At 29.3% G+C, this 14143-nt stretch overlaps 1 protein-coding gene across 1 annotated transcript; it reads right to left on the minus strand.

The window, feature by feature from the left end:
* Positions 1–752: 752 nt before the first annotated feature.
* On the minus strand, positions 753–5088 carry LOC106779083 (mitochondrial import inner membrane translocase subunit TIM22). Its single transcript, XM_022776414.1, has 6 exons — positions 4743–5088; positions 4435–4550; positions 1584–1710; positions 1266–1414; positions 1099–1161; positions 753–1024 (listed from the first exon to the last, which is right to left on the minus strand). The coding sequence occupies exons 1-6, from the start codon at positions 5025–5027 to the stop codon at positions 985–987; spliced, it is 780 nt and encodes a 259-aa protein (XP_022632135.1). The 5' UTR covers positions 5028–5088; the 3' UTR covers positions 753–984.
* Between the last annotated feature and the right edge of the window lie 9055 nt (positions 5089–14143).

Below are 14143 nucleotides of genomic sequence, written 5' to 3' on the forward strand. Positions count from 1 at the left end.
ATATTTGTCCTTCTTCTTAAGTACTATATTGTACATTTATTTTACTTCTTTAATAAGTATTATAAGAATGGACAACAGTAAGTAACCCTTATCAATAGAAATATTGTATCAAATTTTTATGCATTTTTGTTACAACTGATATACATAAGGCATTTTATAACCCCTTATAAATATGATATCCTCACAATTAGCAGAAGATATAAATATAAAATCATGTAAGAGTAATATTTACTTGGAATATCTAAATAGACATTTCAGCCTTCATCCATTAATGCAAAAAGTGAGTGAAACTTGACCTTGAAATGAGTAGGCCAACAACACTACATGGCATCATGGAATTCATTAATACAAGATTAACAATGCTTGTGGAAAAGTATATTTGGAGGTTTGGTTATAATTTATATTATAATGAATAAATAGAAGATATTAGTAACCAAATGTAAATTTAAATTGACATGTTAAGAATTAAATAATTACCAATTAAATTATTGGATCGGTTTTTCAAGTTGAAAATGTCCTTGAAGATTGTAGAGTTGAGTTCCAATTTTGACTCATTGTTTGTAGTTTAGTAAAACATTGGTGTTGCAAAATAACCAAAAGAAGAGAAAATCGCTTTTTTCCTTACATGTTATCGTATGAACTTTAGTTACAGAAAGAAAAAAATGTACTGTTGGTTGGGTGGGTGGAAGAACTTATTTTCTTAAGGAATTTATATATATGAATTGCGATATAAAAGGGTCTTCTTACCAGAGTTAACACATTCAAGCTCCTTAGTTTTTCACTTTGTTTGAACCCTTTTACGTTTCATGTGAACTGAAATAAACGACTGATTAGTTAACAAATTTTATCAAGTATACTGCAACAGCATTGGAACGTGAAGCTAAAAAAACAAAAAAGACAAAATTCATTTGCAACACAAACTTCCTTCCTAAGATCCATTTTCAATGGCTTTCAAAGTTCAAGGCAGCAAACTATTCATATCAATCAATGTCGGCTTCCTCGCTTCTCCTTGGGATCAAGGTCCCTGAAACCAAACTTCAGAACTTAGTATGGCAAGGATGCACTATTATATGACAAAACATTGAGCATAACTCCTACCTTTGNATGTGGTCAAGAATNAAAAGTCTTGGTCCCGGGGGAATCCTCACGTCTCTGAGAGCACTGAAAGACATCATAGAGAAACAAATGACTCATGCTCCAATAATGCCATTAAACAAAATATATGAAGAAAAGATAACACCTGACACGAAATTGAACTTCCCTACCTGTCTGTGAGTAAAGGCAAAGTATTGTCGGTTAACAAGCCTTTCTTAAAATTCTTCTCGTAACTCAGAAGGCCGAGATTGTTCAACATGTGTCTTGTTTTAGCATAGTGAATATCTTCAACCGGAGGTTGGGAAAACTTTTGTCCTATCTGCAAAAGTAATGAATAGTTGAAGATATGTTATTAATGGGATACCAAATTATAAACCTGCATTACACAAAAATCCATGGACCCAAGCAAGAACACCTCACTCGAACATAAAGTCCAAGATTTTTTTATAAATGATACAAATAAACAAGACAGTTTCCTTCTTGCCTACCTGGAAAAGTCCACCTTGAACAAGTGCAAAGAAAAGTCCAGAAGTGACGGCGTTTGTTGCTTGATTTGGTGCACCCATGCCACTTACCAATGAAAACATGACCCCCGACCCAAAAGCTGCCGCCATGCTGCAATAAATTTAATGGATTCTCAAAAGTTAAGTATAATTGCTAAATAAGAAAGCACATTGGTTGTAATAAGGAAATATCAAACCAAGATACTGAGTTGACATCTATTAAAAAATGAACAAAAAGCTTTCACTGGGTATAACATATTCAATCACATATGATCCGTAAGAATTATGTGAGACAATTCATTTTTACCCTGACAGGAAGACCTTAAAAGATAAATTTTTACCCTTCAACGACATTCAACCCAGATACTGAGGCCAAATTTTAAAATTAGAATATGTTTTGGTAGCTCTGAGTTTGCCTTCATTTGAGCAACATGGCAAGTTGACAACTTTAAACTAACAGTTAGAATATCCAGAAAATATCTCATAATATCTTTAGAGTATATTTAATTTACACTTGGTAGGGGTCAGGAGTCTTATTCTATTAGTGGTTTTGGGCATGTACTGCCCTCATTGTCCCAGGAAATTCAGGGTTAGGAGTCTTATTCTATTAGTGGTTTTGGGCGTGTGCCTGTAAAGTATTATTAATTGCCCTCAGAATTTAGTATAAAAAGATCACGGATTACTTCACATTATATCAGTCATATTATGAGTTTCTGTCTAGATTTATCTCCATCAAAATGCAATTTCTGTTTAGCTTACACAAAGAAACGCTTTGTTTGGTTGGGAGAGAATATGAAAAAATAAAAAAATAAAAATTCAAAAAATAGGGTGACCTACAATATACTATTTCTCTTCTATTTTTGTTGATCTGTTTATCTCTATATCTTTGTTTCCTATCTAATCAATCAAATTACACAACTTTTAAAACACTTCTGTATTTCTCACATATTTCTACCTTACCAAACATCTAAATATTTTATTTTATTTCTTACTTTTTCTCTTTTCACAACTTATTTCTTCTCTATTTCCATCATAACTATTTTTTCCCTCAATCAAACAGAGCATAGAAGTACGGATCTCATTCCGAAATAAAAATATTTTTACAAGGAAGATCACAGCTCAAGATGAAGAAGACAAAAGATATTAATTAATTATATAAAAAGTTTTCATAATTTTTCCCTATTTTTAAAATTTTCAAATGTTTTATTTATCCTACAGGAAATAATGTAATTATAGATCCTGTAGATAACTCATAATGTAAGTAGACGAGGAAAACTACATATATAATTATACTTCATCGCACAAAACCTTTTATTCTTACTATTTCTTTCACTTCTCTTAAATTTTCACAAAAATATTTTCTTTTGATAAAAATAATTATATGAAGAAATACATTCCCTTCTTTGTTACCAGTAATAACTCTTATGAGGGCTGGAAGAAAGACATTGGAGCAAAGAAACAGATTTACATATGGTTTATATTGAATTGGAAACAACATATAATCGAGTATCAAGAGAAGTGTTATAGGAAACTTTGAAAAAGAAAGATGTTCTGAGACTTACATCTAAGCTAATAAAAGGTATGCTATATGGGATAACTACTTGAGCAAGAACACCACGAAGTAAAACTAAGGATTTTCCGTTTGAGATAAGATCACATCAAAATTCAACTTTAAGTAGTTATTGTCTGATCTAGCCTTGATTGTACTTACCAAGGACATTCAGAAGAAAATATTATCCCTAAAAACATATTTTAGTGGATGATTTAGTTTTGATAGAGAAATCAAGGAAACAGATTAACTCTAAACTTCAACTTTGGAGAAAATATTTGAAATTAGGGGTTTTCTCTTCAAAGTAAGAAAACACACAATTGTTTGAGGATGTCCTACATAGCATACAAGTGAGATGGCTAAAATGAATAAAGGGCGTCAAGGTTATTTGTGATTGCAAAAAATATAATCTGTGCCTATGGTAATGAATATTGGACTTTAAAGGATCAACAAGACAAAAAAGGAAGAAGCAACAGAAATATAAGAATACTAGGAGTAACAGAAATATATGAATGACAACATAGATGTGTGACCACAAAGATTATTATACGTTGCCAAATGATTATATATGAAAAGATATTGATATGAAACCAATTGAGGAAAAAGAATACAAAGTCAGTAAAAAGGGTTTAGACATGTACAAAGAAGACCACTAAAACCACAAGTGTTGACCAAATATTGCATGATTTTTAGTATAGTGAAAAAGGAAAAAGGGAAACAAGGAAGACGATCACAGGAAGTTGTTTAAAGGGATTTATTGATGAATAGTTACATTCTTGCCATTGTTTTTTTGTTCTTGTATTACTAAAACCAATAATTCATTAATTCAGCAACATATAAACTTCATAACACTTTATGAATAGAAAGAGAATATCCATATCAAACTTATTCCAGTTAAGTACTTGACACTAATCCAAAGAAATGAAGAGTACAAGCCTCCATGGATAACCGGAACTGTTATTTCCTTCTATCTTTAAAACAACAAATTACGCACAATAACAGTGTGATCAAAGTAAGATTTTATGGAGAAGCATCTCGACCTTGAATTACTATCCATTTAAAACAGTACTTCATCAATATCTACATTAGTATAATAATTCATAAATCAAAGACCATATGCTAAATACTTCAAGCCATGAATTGCACAGATAAATTATATTACAGAAAAATGTAGCAGCTTGAATTTTGAGCAAAAAACGGGAAAGAATTTCACCTACAAAACCGGATCCAGGATACAAAGATCACTAAAAGAAGGAAAAGTTGTATCATTCGAGGCATAAAGCTCACCTGGACTGAACATCTTCCTTTCCCCTCAACCTTTTCAAGACACAGGAAATTCCCGCATTCACTCCCGTCATCACAGCAAAGTTTCGAGCCTGAATAAAAGGCCCTCCAGCTAGAGCCTACATAATAATTAAACAAAACAAAAAAAAATTACACTAAAAGTAAAATTAAGTATATGAACAATCATAACCCTAAAATATTTTCCACTGAAGAATATCAATTAAAATTACCCTAATAGGTATAATAATAATAGTAATAGTAGTAGTAGTAATTACAATAATAGAGAGGAAGTGAAGAGTAGAAAACAAAACCTGAGCTTGTTTAAGAGAGGCCATGGCCTGAGGGTTGAGAGCGGCGTTGGGCGGAGGGGTGGGGAAGGCGGAGGGAGCATCGGCAGTGAGGGTTCCCATGAAGGCGCCGATTGCGGCGCCCTGGGCGGCGCTGGTGGTGGTGACGACGGCGGCCTCGACGGGGAGAGACTGCTTGGAGAGCCAGAGTTTGAAGCCATTCTCCAATTCCTTGAAACGTGCTTGAATTTGCTCTAACGGATTCTGACTCTGAGACGCCACCATAATTCCTTGCTTCCCTTGTTCCATTCAAGGATATCGACTACTATTTCCTTTTTATTTTGATAACGTTCTCTTATACTCTATCACCATCTTCTCACCCCTTTTATACTACACATCAAAATTACCTACGCACCACTTTTTCACCCTATTACTCAAACTCACTAATCAATTTCCTAATATTTTAATTAATCACACTAAATTACAGTTTTCTCTTCTTTAATACTAAATTATTAAATGTTTAAACCAAACTGTAGTTCCTAAAATAGAAATTATTTTGAATTAAAGTAAATATATACTCAATAAAATACACAATGCTTTATTTTATGACATCTTTCGTACATATACTTTCTGTAATACAAATATCATAATTCCACGTGAATGAACACTGATGTACCGACCAAATTGATTATTTATTTAACTGAATTCTTAGAAGCCGCCCGTAGAAGTCGTAACATGTGATAATATTAGACTAACTTATTTGTCTGCATAAAATGTTTTTATTCTTATAAATATATTGGTTTACAAAATTTATGTTAGAAAATATTTTGTTATGCAAGGTCAATATTTTGTATAATCACTTAATTTTTAATTTAAATCAATTAATGAGATAGAGTTAAGCCAAATAACTCTAAATATTTTATTTTATTTAGGTTATCATGCATGATATTGGGTTATTCTAATTCGATTGAGTTTTCACACAAAGAATTAATTCTATAGAATAATAAAGGTGACTAAAAGTGTATAATTATCCATACAATTATTCATATTGTTTAATCTAATATTAATTTTTGTACGTGATATGTTTATTATTAAGAATAATTTATAAGTAATAATATTATTAATTTTTACAAATTCTAATCATGTTAGTTTAGTTATATGATCATTTGTATGCAATACATATTCTATGAATAATTATATGTTATTCTTATTTATTTATTTGATTATTATACACCTATAATGTTTTGTTTAATAGCTTTATACTATTATATTAAATAGAATGTTACAATAATATATATATATATATATATATATATATATATATATATATATATATGAATTTTATTTAACTATGATAGTATATTTAATGAAAAATTCATCACTTATAAAGTGTCCGGATTATAATAACTAAAAATCATAATAGTTTTGCAAAATCCAAATCAATAATTTCTTTAATTAAATCATTTCAAAATTGAGAACAATTTAGTTTTTCTAAGCAGATATGTTTTTATTTGAAGATATTGTTACACGGCCTTCTAATATTGACGAAATCCTAATTAATATCTTCCTGATATATGAATAACTTCTTTTTTATGATTTCAAAAATATTTTTATTGTTAAAACTTTTAATATGAAAGATTTAAAAAAAAAAAAAGTAGCGTTATTATTCGTACATGATCCACTAATATTTCAATTTAGATCAAATATTGTTGTGTATTTTTATGAAATTTTTACTGATATTTATTAATGAAATATGTAATATATATAGCAATAACACGATAATAACTCATAATTTTTTATATTAATAAATTTAATACATATAATTTTAATTTGAATTCAAACAATAACAATAAATTATTTATCATATTTTTAAACATTATATCACTATCGTATTCTATTATCTAAAAATAAATATATCAACATATTAAACATGTATTGCATCTAATATATAATCCGTGCATCATAGATTCATATATTTAAAAACTATTGATTGGAACCAACGTTAACGTGATAAGAGAGCAGATAATAATTTAGAAATATTATCTAAGTTTGTCAAAGTATTTGTAGCTTTTATCGAGCATTTGAAACTTTAACCTAATAACATAGGTGTCGTATTTTTTTGACTTTGACTAATTCAAACTTTGACCATTCCACATGCTTATTCATCTCAGGTATGGTTTTAACTACATGTATGGTTACAGGGTGCCGTCCTAATACTAAGAGCATTTTCTCAATAGAAATTACTTAATAAGGTTTAAACCTTTTTTTTTTGTCCCTAAGTTATGAGGTGGATGTTCAGTCTCCGCTTTTAAAAATGTAAACATTTGATTCTTAAGTTATAAAAAATGTATCAAATAAGTCATTTTTTGATATTCATGGTCAAAGTACAAAGAGCAATCTAAAATGTTATTATTATTAAGAAACAAATCAGTGCAATCTAAAGATGTAGCAATGGTTAAGAAACAAACAAAACACAGTATTTCAAGTTAAAAAAGAACTCATTTGATACATTTTTTATAACTTAGGGACCAAAGATTTACATTTTTAAAAACGGGAACTAAACTGAAAATCCGCTTATAACTTAGGGACCAAAAAGAAGTTTAATCCTAAAAATTGTTTATAACTAAAAATATCATTTTAAAATAAGTCTCATATAAAGAAAGATATTTATAAGCTAAAGAAAACTGTTTAACATTTTTTCAAATTTCAATAATTCATATGCATACATATCAATTGTTTCTACTTTAGTTAACGTGCATTTCGTTAACATTTAAAGTTTCAACAACAATCTAATTCATAAAGATTGATTTACTTAACACTTACTTTTACTTAAAAGTTAAATTGAATTCAACCTATTATTCTTCTAAATAAGATATATTAGACATTATTATAAATTTTACAATCTTAACTATGTTACACTACAAAATCCATCAATCGTTTATTATTACATATAAATTGATTAAAAATAAAATAAAAAATAAAAAACTACTGCACCAAATTCTTAAAAGTTACACTTCATGAGATAGGCAGATTATACTTAATATGAAGAAAAAAATATAAATAAATTCTAAAGCATTAAACCATTTATACTCCTTTTTATAAATCAAAATTAAATTAACTATCTTATTAGCATAATATTTTTTCACGAACAACAAAAAAAACTTTAAATTAAATATGCTTAAAAAAAATACAAACATTGATAGCATCTGAATAATCAAAATAATTATATTAAACTAAAAAACAATCACTTTCTAACAAAAGTTTTTTAAAGTCTTTCCTCCGAACATATTCTAAAAAATAATTAATTTTCATAAACTTGATATAAATAGAAGTTTATATCTTATAAAAGTTGAAAAATTATACATATTTATTTTTATTTCCTCCATACATACCAACACATAAACAATCCTAAGTGTATAATTAATATTTACCCTAAATCAATTGATAGATAAAACTCATCATATGTCCGTAAATAAAATATTATCATATTTTCCTTAATTTGAATATTAAAACATTTCAACACTAAAAAATAAAAAACAATACTATTTATATATATTTTCTATATTTATTCTAAGTCATACACATTAACTCTTTATTGTTCTTCATTACACTATTATTTTATGACCAATTAGTCAGTGAGACTGAAAATTTCAACTTTGTTTTATCTTGACTTTCTTCATTATTCTTATGTTAGTGTTGTTTTTTATGTTTATATACTTGAAAAAGAATGAACATTTTTAGCTATAAACATTGTGAAATAGAAGACTTCTTTTAGATATTTACTATGATATTGAAAAGACATTTACTAAAAGATTATGAAGGAGTTTCGTTAAATTAATAATACAAATTACTATCATGCCAATAGCTGACTTTTTTTGTTTGTACGTTTATTTTTCCGCCAAATTAAGTATATTTAATTTATATTTTAGATGATGTGACATAAATATTAAGGAAGTAATGGTGGCGTTTTTGAACCTCTGTTGCAGCTTATTGATTATTTAAGTGAAATTAGTCTAATGAAATTCATAGGCTTAAATTGAATTGGCCTCGTTCGTTGAAAAAAATGTTAATGACTATGTCAGGCTCAGAAGAATGTTAATAATGCGAAACCATACATAGGGATTAATACTTCATTCTAGATTGCTAGTGTTGAATATTTTAACGTTTTATAGTGCCAACAATTTATGTTGTTTTTTCTTCATGAGTTATTATAACAATATTTAAATATATTATTTTGAACCTTATATTTCATTCTCAATATTATTCTGTATTAGAAATAATCATTTCAAAATATCACCTCTATTTCAAAACATTTTAAGATTTAATTCAATGATTTCCTCTTCAGTTTTAAAAAAATCCCATCTCTTTAATAAAATATTATTAATAATTACACTTTTCCATCTTTGTTAACGCTTTCAATATATAGATTTTGATTTAGGGTTTGAAATATAATATTGAAAATTATTTTATTTCATATAATTATTTTACTCGGGACTAGTAATGTTTGCTCTTTTTAAAAAAGTTGTCCACTCACTCTCACAAATCTAACTACATGTAAATAAAGAGAGAAGATGTTTATTTTTAACTATGACATTGGTATAGGTTAATCATTCCAAAAACAATAACTAAGACTAGAGATCTTCTTTCAAATGAACTTTCAACTTCTTATTAATTGAGAAAATTAATTTAACTTTTTAATACTTGTTAAATTCTGTTGTTTTAAACATATGTTTTTGCCGTACAGAAAAAAAAAATGAATAACACTAATTAAAAACAAATATATGTTTATTAATATCTAAAAGCTTCTACATTGTATTAAAAAATATGACATACACACAAAATAAACATATGTCAACCCAATAGTTTTAAATTTAAATTTTGTTGCACTGAATCTTTTATCACTAAATAAAAAGAAAACATTCATTTTAGATTAATTATAAATTATAAAGATGTAAATTTATGTCTATTAAATTTCCAAAGTAAATTTATATATGCTGACTTAATAATAAATGTAAATTTACATTTGTTATATGTATAATAAACTTCTATTATAAAGATAATTAAAAGAAGTTTTGAAGTATTTTTTTCTCTAATTTGAACCAATTTATGTCTAATTTTATATATGTTAATTGTTGAGATTATTGACAACACAATATTTATATCACTCTGGTTTTTTATGATGACAACACATTGCTCAATAACTCATTTATATTGTTGTTGTTGTTGTTGTATTACATGTTCTTATGCTAAATGTTTGCTATATCTGTTGAACATGTTTATGTGATGTATTGCTATGTGAATGCATATATATTGAGCTTTTACTTATTACATCATTTCTGGATGCATTGCGCATGTTTTAATGCACGAAAACCACAAGCACCTTTGTGAACTTATAATTGTGTGACAAAGCTGCACTAAAATCGACTTCATCATTAATTGATTCGACTATACTAAAGTCTTTGTACAAATTTTGAGAATCAGTGCTTTGTGAGATTTTGAGAAGAAAAGAATTTCAAAATGATCTTACTTGTCGAAGTCGACTATGTGCGCCACATATTTGACTGCATTAGTTGTTTGATTTGAAATTCTTTTATGCTCTTGTACTCTAACAACTATATTTTTAAAAGTTAGAATAGTAGGTCAACTGTATTAAATGAGTTTTTATTTTGGTTGACTAAATGCTATCAGTTTGACTGAATTGTTATAACTGTTATAACTCAGTCGACTGAATTAGTAACTTATTCGACTCAAAGAATGTCTGTTAAACAGAAATCTATAAATTGACTGAACACGAAGTTGTTCAGAGACTTTTGATGATCTAACATTTTCATTTCTGTTTCAGAGCTTCAAGAATTCTCTAAGAAGACGGTGATGATCTTTCTTGAAAGAGATTCAAAGGGAGACTAACTACGCACACATTGTTTGATCACATTCTGCATAGTGAAGGTGTTTCTGGTTTGATTCGGTACAATGAATTAAGTGAAATCAATAAAATATTTACTCATCAGAGATCCTGAAAAATTCATCAACTGTTAGTGTAAATGCAATTATATTACGTGTTTTAGCATCATATTGTGCCCTACAATTTTCTTCTTGAAACCACTCAAAAAAGTTTTTCAAAACAGTTTTTCCATTGATAACATGAGTTGGCTCAAAAGAACCATTTACAGTTGCATCCCAAATACCTTTATCCACTGATTTAAGAAAAAATTATATTCAGATTTTCCAAAAAGGATAGTCTTCACCAACAAACAGTGGTGGTCTATTTGTCGATGCACCATCACCATCAGGGACAGAAGATTCAATCGCAGTTTTTATACCGGTTCGGCCAAACTGCCTACATCTAGTGTCCTTATTGTACCCGGAAGCAAATGCACTATAATGGTCAAGGTTTTTACAATAAGGTTTCTATAAAACACCTCTTTGATCCTCTAACCAAAATATAGGCATATACACACAAAGAACAACAATAAGATATCCCCTCTCCTACATTGTTTAATCACTTTGAACAATCCTTAAAGTCCCAGAACGTAGCATATCCTCTTCCTAATCACAACAGGGCGGCCATAATCTTCACAAGATTGAGAGAAGTAGTTGATCACATATGAGAAACACCTCACTGTGCAGTATGATCAATCTGTCTTTGAGCATAAAATTTGGCCTTGCAAGCAATCACCAAAGAATGAACACCACGGTCTTTCTCGATGAGTTCTTGGAGCTTTAGCACGTTCTACAAATCTGAAAAGAAACAATTGAAATCGTTAAATTCACAAAGTCTCTGTAGAAATCAAATTTTCGTCTATTTATAGTTTATCACAGAACTAACACTCCTCAAGTCGACTACGCTACTAATAAAGTCGATTAACCTCGGACAGTTATAATAGTTTAGTAGTAGTCAAACCAACTTAATTGATTACACATTTAATTCAGTTGACTAACAATTAATGCTTGGTCAAAGATACAAAATATAGTACAAGCATCACCAGAATTTCAAAACCTAACTAACTAAGTCGAGTAGCTTGCGCATATAATCGACTTTGTCACACTTCAATGCAGATTTGAAAATCTCTCTTTGCAAAAATACTCACAACACTATTTTAAAAGATTTATGCAAAGCCACAAGTTTTAATCGACTTTCTTCATAATGAAGTTGACTTAAAACTACTATTTTGCCACACAATACAAGTTCAACCGAAGTGCATGTGGTTTTCTTTTCTAAATCAAATGTTATGCAATCACAAATGATATCTCATGTAGAACACAGTGAATTTACACTCATAGACATAATCAACACAAACATGTTCTCAAGTAATAATACACATGAAAGTAATGAACATGTAACACATATGAACATGTAACAACACATATAAACATGTAACAACATATATTGTTATTAATAATGTGTTGTCATCATAAAAAACCAGAAGCTATATGAGATTGTAAGGTTTAGGTAAACCATTGCTTCCCTTATCAACAATCTCAACAATCTCCCCGTTTTTTGATGATGCGCAACCATGATTAATATCAACCATGTTTGTACAATATATCAGTCAAATTGTATTAGAGCAATCAAGTATATCAAGCAATTTGTATCAAGCAAAATATTTCAATCTGTATGTATTATAGCAGATTTGTATAAAAATATGTATTTTAATCTGTATCTGAGCAGACATAATGTTGAAATAAACTCATCTTTGAAATCTATATCAGAGTAAGAAAAAACTTATCACTTCACATCAGTGCAAGTCAAAACAGATTGTATAAACAATGTATCAGAGCATGTATCAGAGTATTCTCCAATGTATATCATTCTCCCTGATGAATCAATATTTTACACCATTCACTTAGTTTTAAGCGCCTAATTGTGTTGATGAATTGTGCTTAATTCTTAATTATTGTGTCATTTTCACCATTTGGGCTTAATTAGACCAATAATTCTTATTTTAATTAATTTGAATTAATTGAGCTTAATTATTCCTATTTTTATTTTCAGCGCAATTTTGGAATCACACTATGAGACTTTTGGAAGGACACCAATTAAGTGAAGACTCTCCACAAGGGAATTTAGAATTAATCTAGCTTAACTTAGTAATTTAAAATTTGTAGATGATTTTTTGTAATGTGGGCCAATTTTGCTAGAATAGACTAAGCCCAATAGTAAAAAACATGATATGGCATCTAGGGTTTTATTATAGGTGGACCCCACCCATTTGGAGAACATTCTCACGGTCCTAGGTTTTGGTTGTAGCCGTCACTTGCATTTGGGGGGTCTCTCGGCATATCTCATTTTTTCTTGGAAGATTTGTCATCTTGCTTTGGCTTTTGAAAAAGATTCTCTTGGAGAGAAATGGTAGTTATGGTTTTTGATGCTGGAATGAAGAGAACACATTTTCTTTTCCTTTTGATTCTTGTGAAAAAAATGAATCATCTTTATCTTGGATCTCTCTAGGTGCTCACGGTGGTAACCTTTCTTTGGTCAAGCAAAGCACTTTTCTTTTCTTTTAGATCATTGATGGTAGGCAAGTCATGGTGTGACATTTCACTTTGAGTGTGTTCACGGTTGAAGCTTGTTGAAAGTCAAGTTTCATATTTCTTTTCTTCACTCAATATACTTTGACTCCATTTATTGTCATGATATGAAAAGGTGTGGTGTTTACTTTGAGTTTTCATTGCATTGAGATAAATGAAAAAGTGATTTGATGGGGTTAGGAATGCTTTCACGGTGATTGATTGTGAGAGAGGAAACTTTACTCATTTGTTTGGAGATGAATAGGAGTTGTCACATCATGAGGTTTTCATTTATTTTGTTGATGGAAGAGAAGGATTTTTACATTCCATTAGTTGGGAAGCATTGAATACCAACGGCTGCAAGGAGGACCATTCAAGTTGCTTTTGGAGCTTGGGATGCACCAGTTTCAACCACTTTGAGGAGAGAGAAAGAAGAGGTAAAAGTCAAACGTTCTTGGGATTTGCTTCACCATTTTGTTGTTTAATCAAGTTGCTTTCCTTGGGAATGGAATAAAGTTCATGGTCATTGCCTTTGAAGAAAGAGAATGAAATGGAATTTGGTGAAAGGGTGTCTCGGTAAAGTGATTTTGTAGAAGAAGAAAAGTTTTTACTCTTTGGTAGCAAGGATTTAACGTCAACTCTTGGGAGGAGAGAGGAAGAGAGAGCAACAACACGAGGAGTTGATTTTATTAGGATGGAATTGATAGACACGAGATAGGTTGAGGGAAATCAATGTTCTCTCTCTTGTAGGAATAATTAATGGATTCTAAATGAAAGAAGGCAACCACGCTGTTACTGCTTGAATGTGCAAGGTTTTTTTTTTTTTTTTTTTTTTTTTTTAATTTTCTTTCTTTACACATGAACTGAAACATATTTCTTATATTATACATTTGTGTTAGAAAGCAAGCAGCTAAACC

This window comes from Vigna radiata, unplaced genomic scaffold, assembly GCF_000741045.1.
Source record: "Vigna radiata var. radiata cultivar VC1973A unplaced genomic scaffold, Vradiata_ver6 scaffold_239, whole genome shotgun sequence".
Taxonomy (NCBI): domain Eukaryota; kingdom Viridiplantae; phylum Streptophyta; class Magnoliopsida; order Fabales; family Fabaceae; genus Vigna; species Vigna radiata.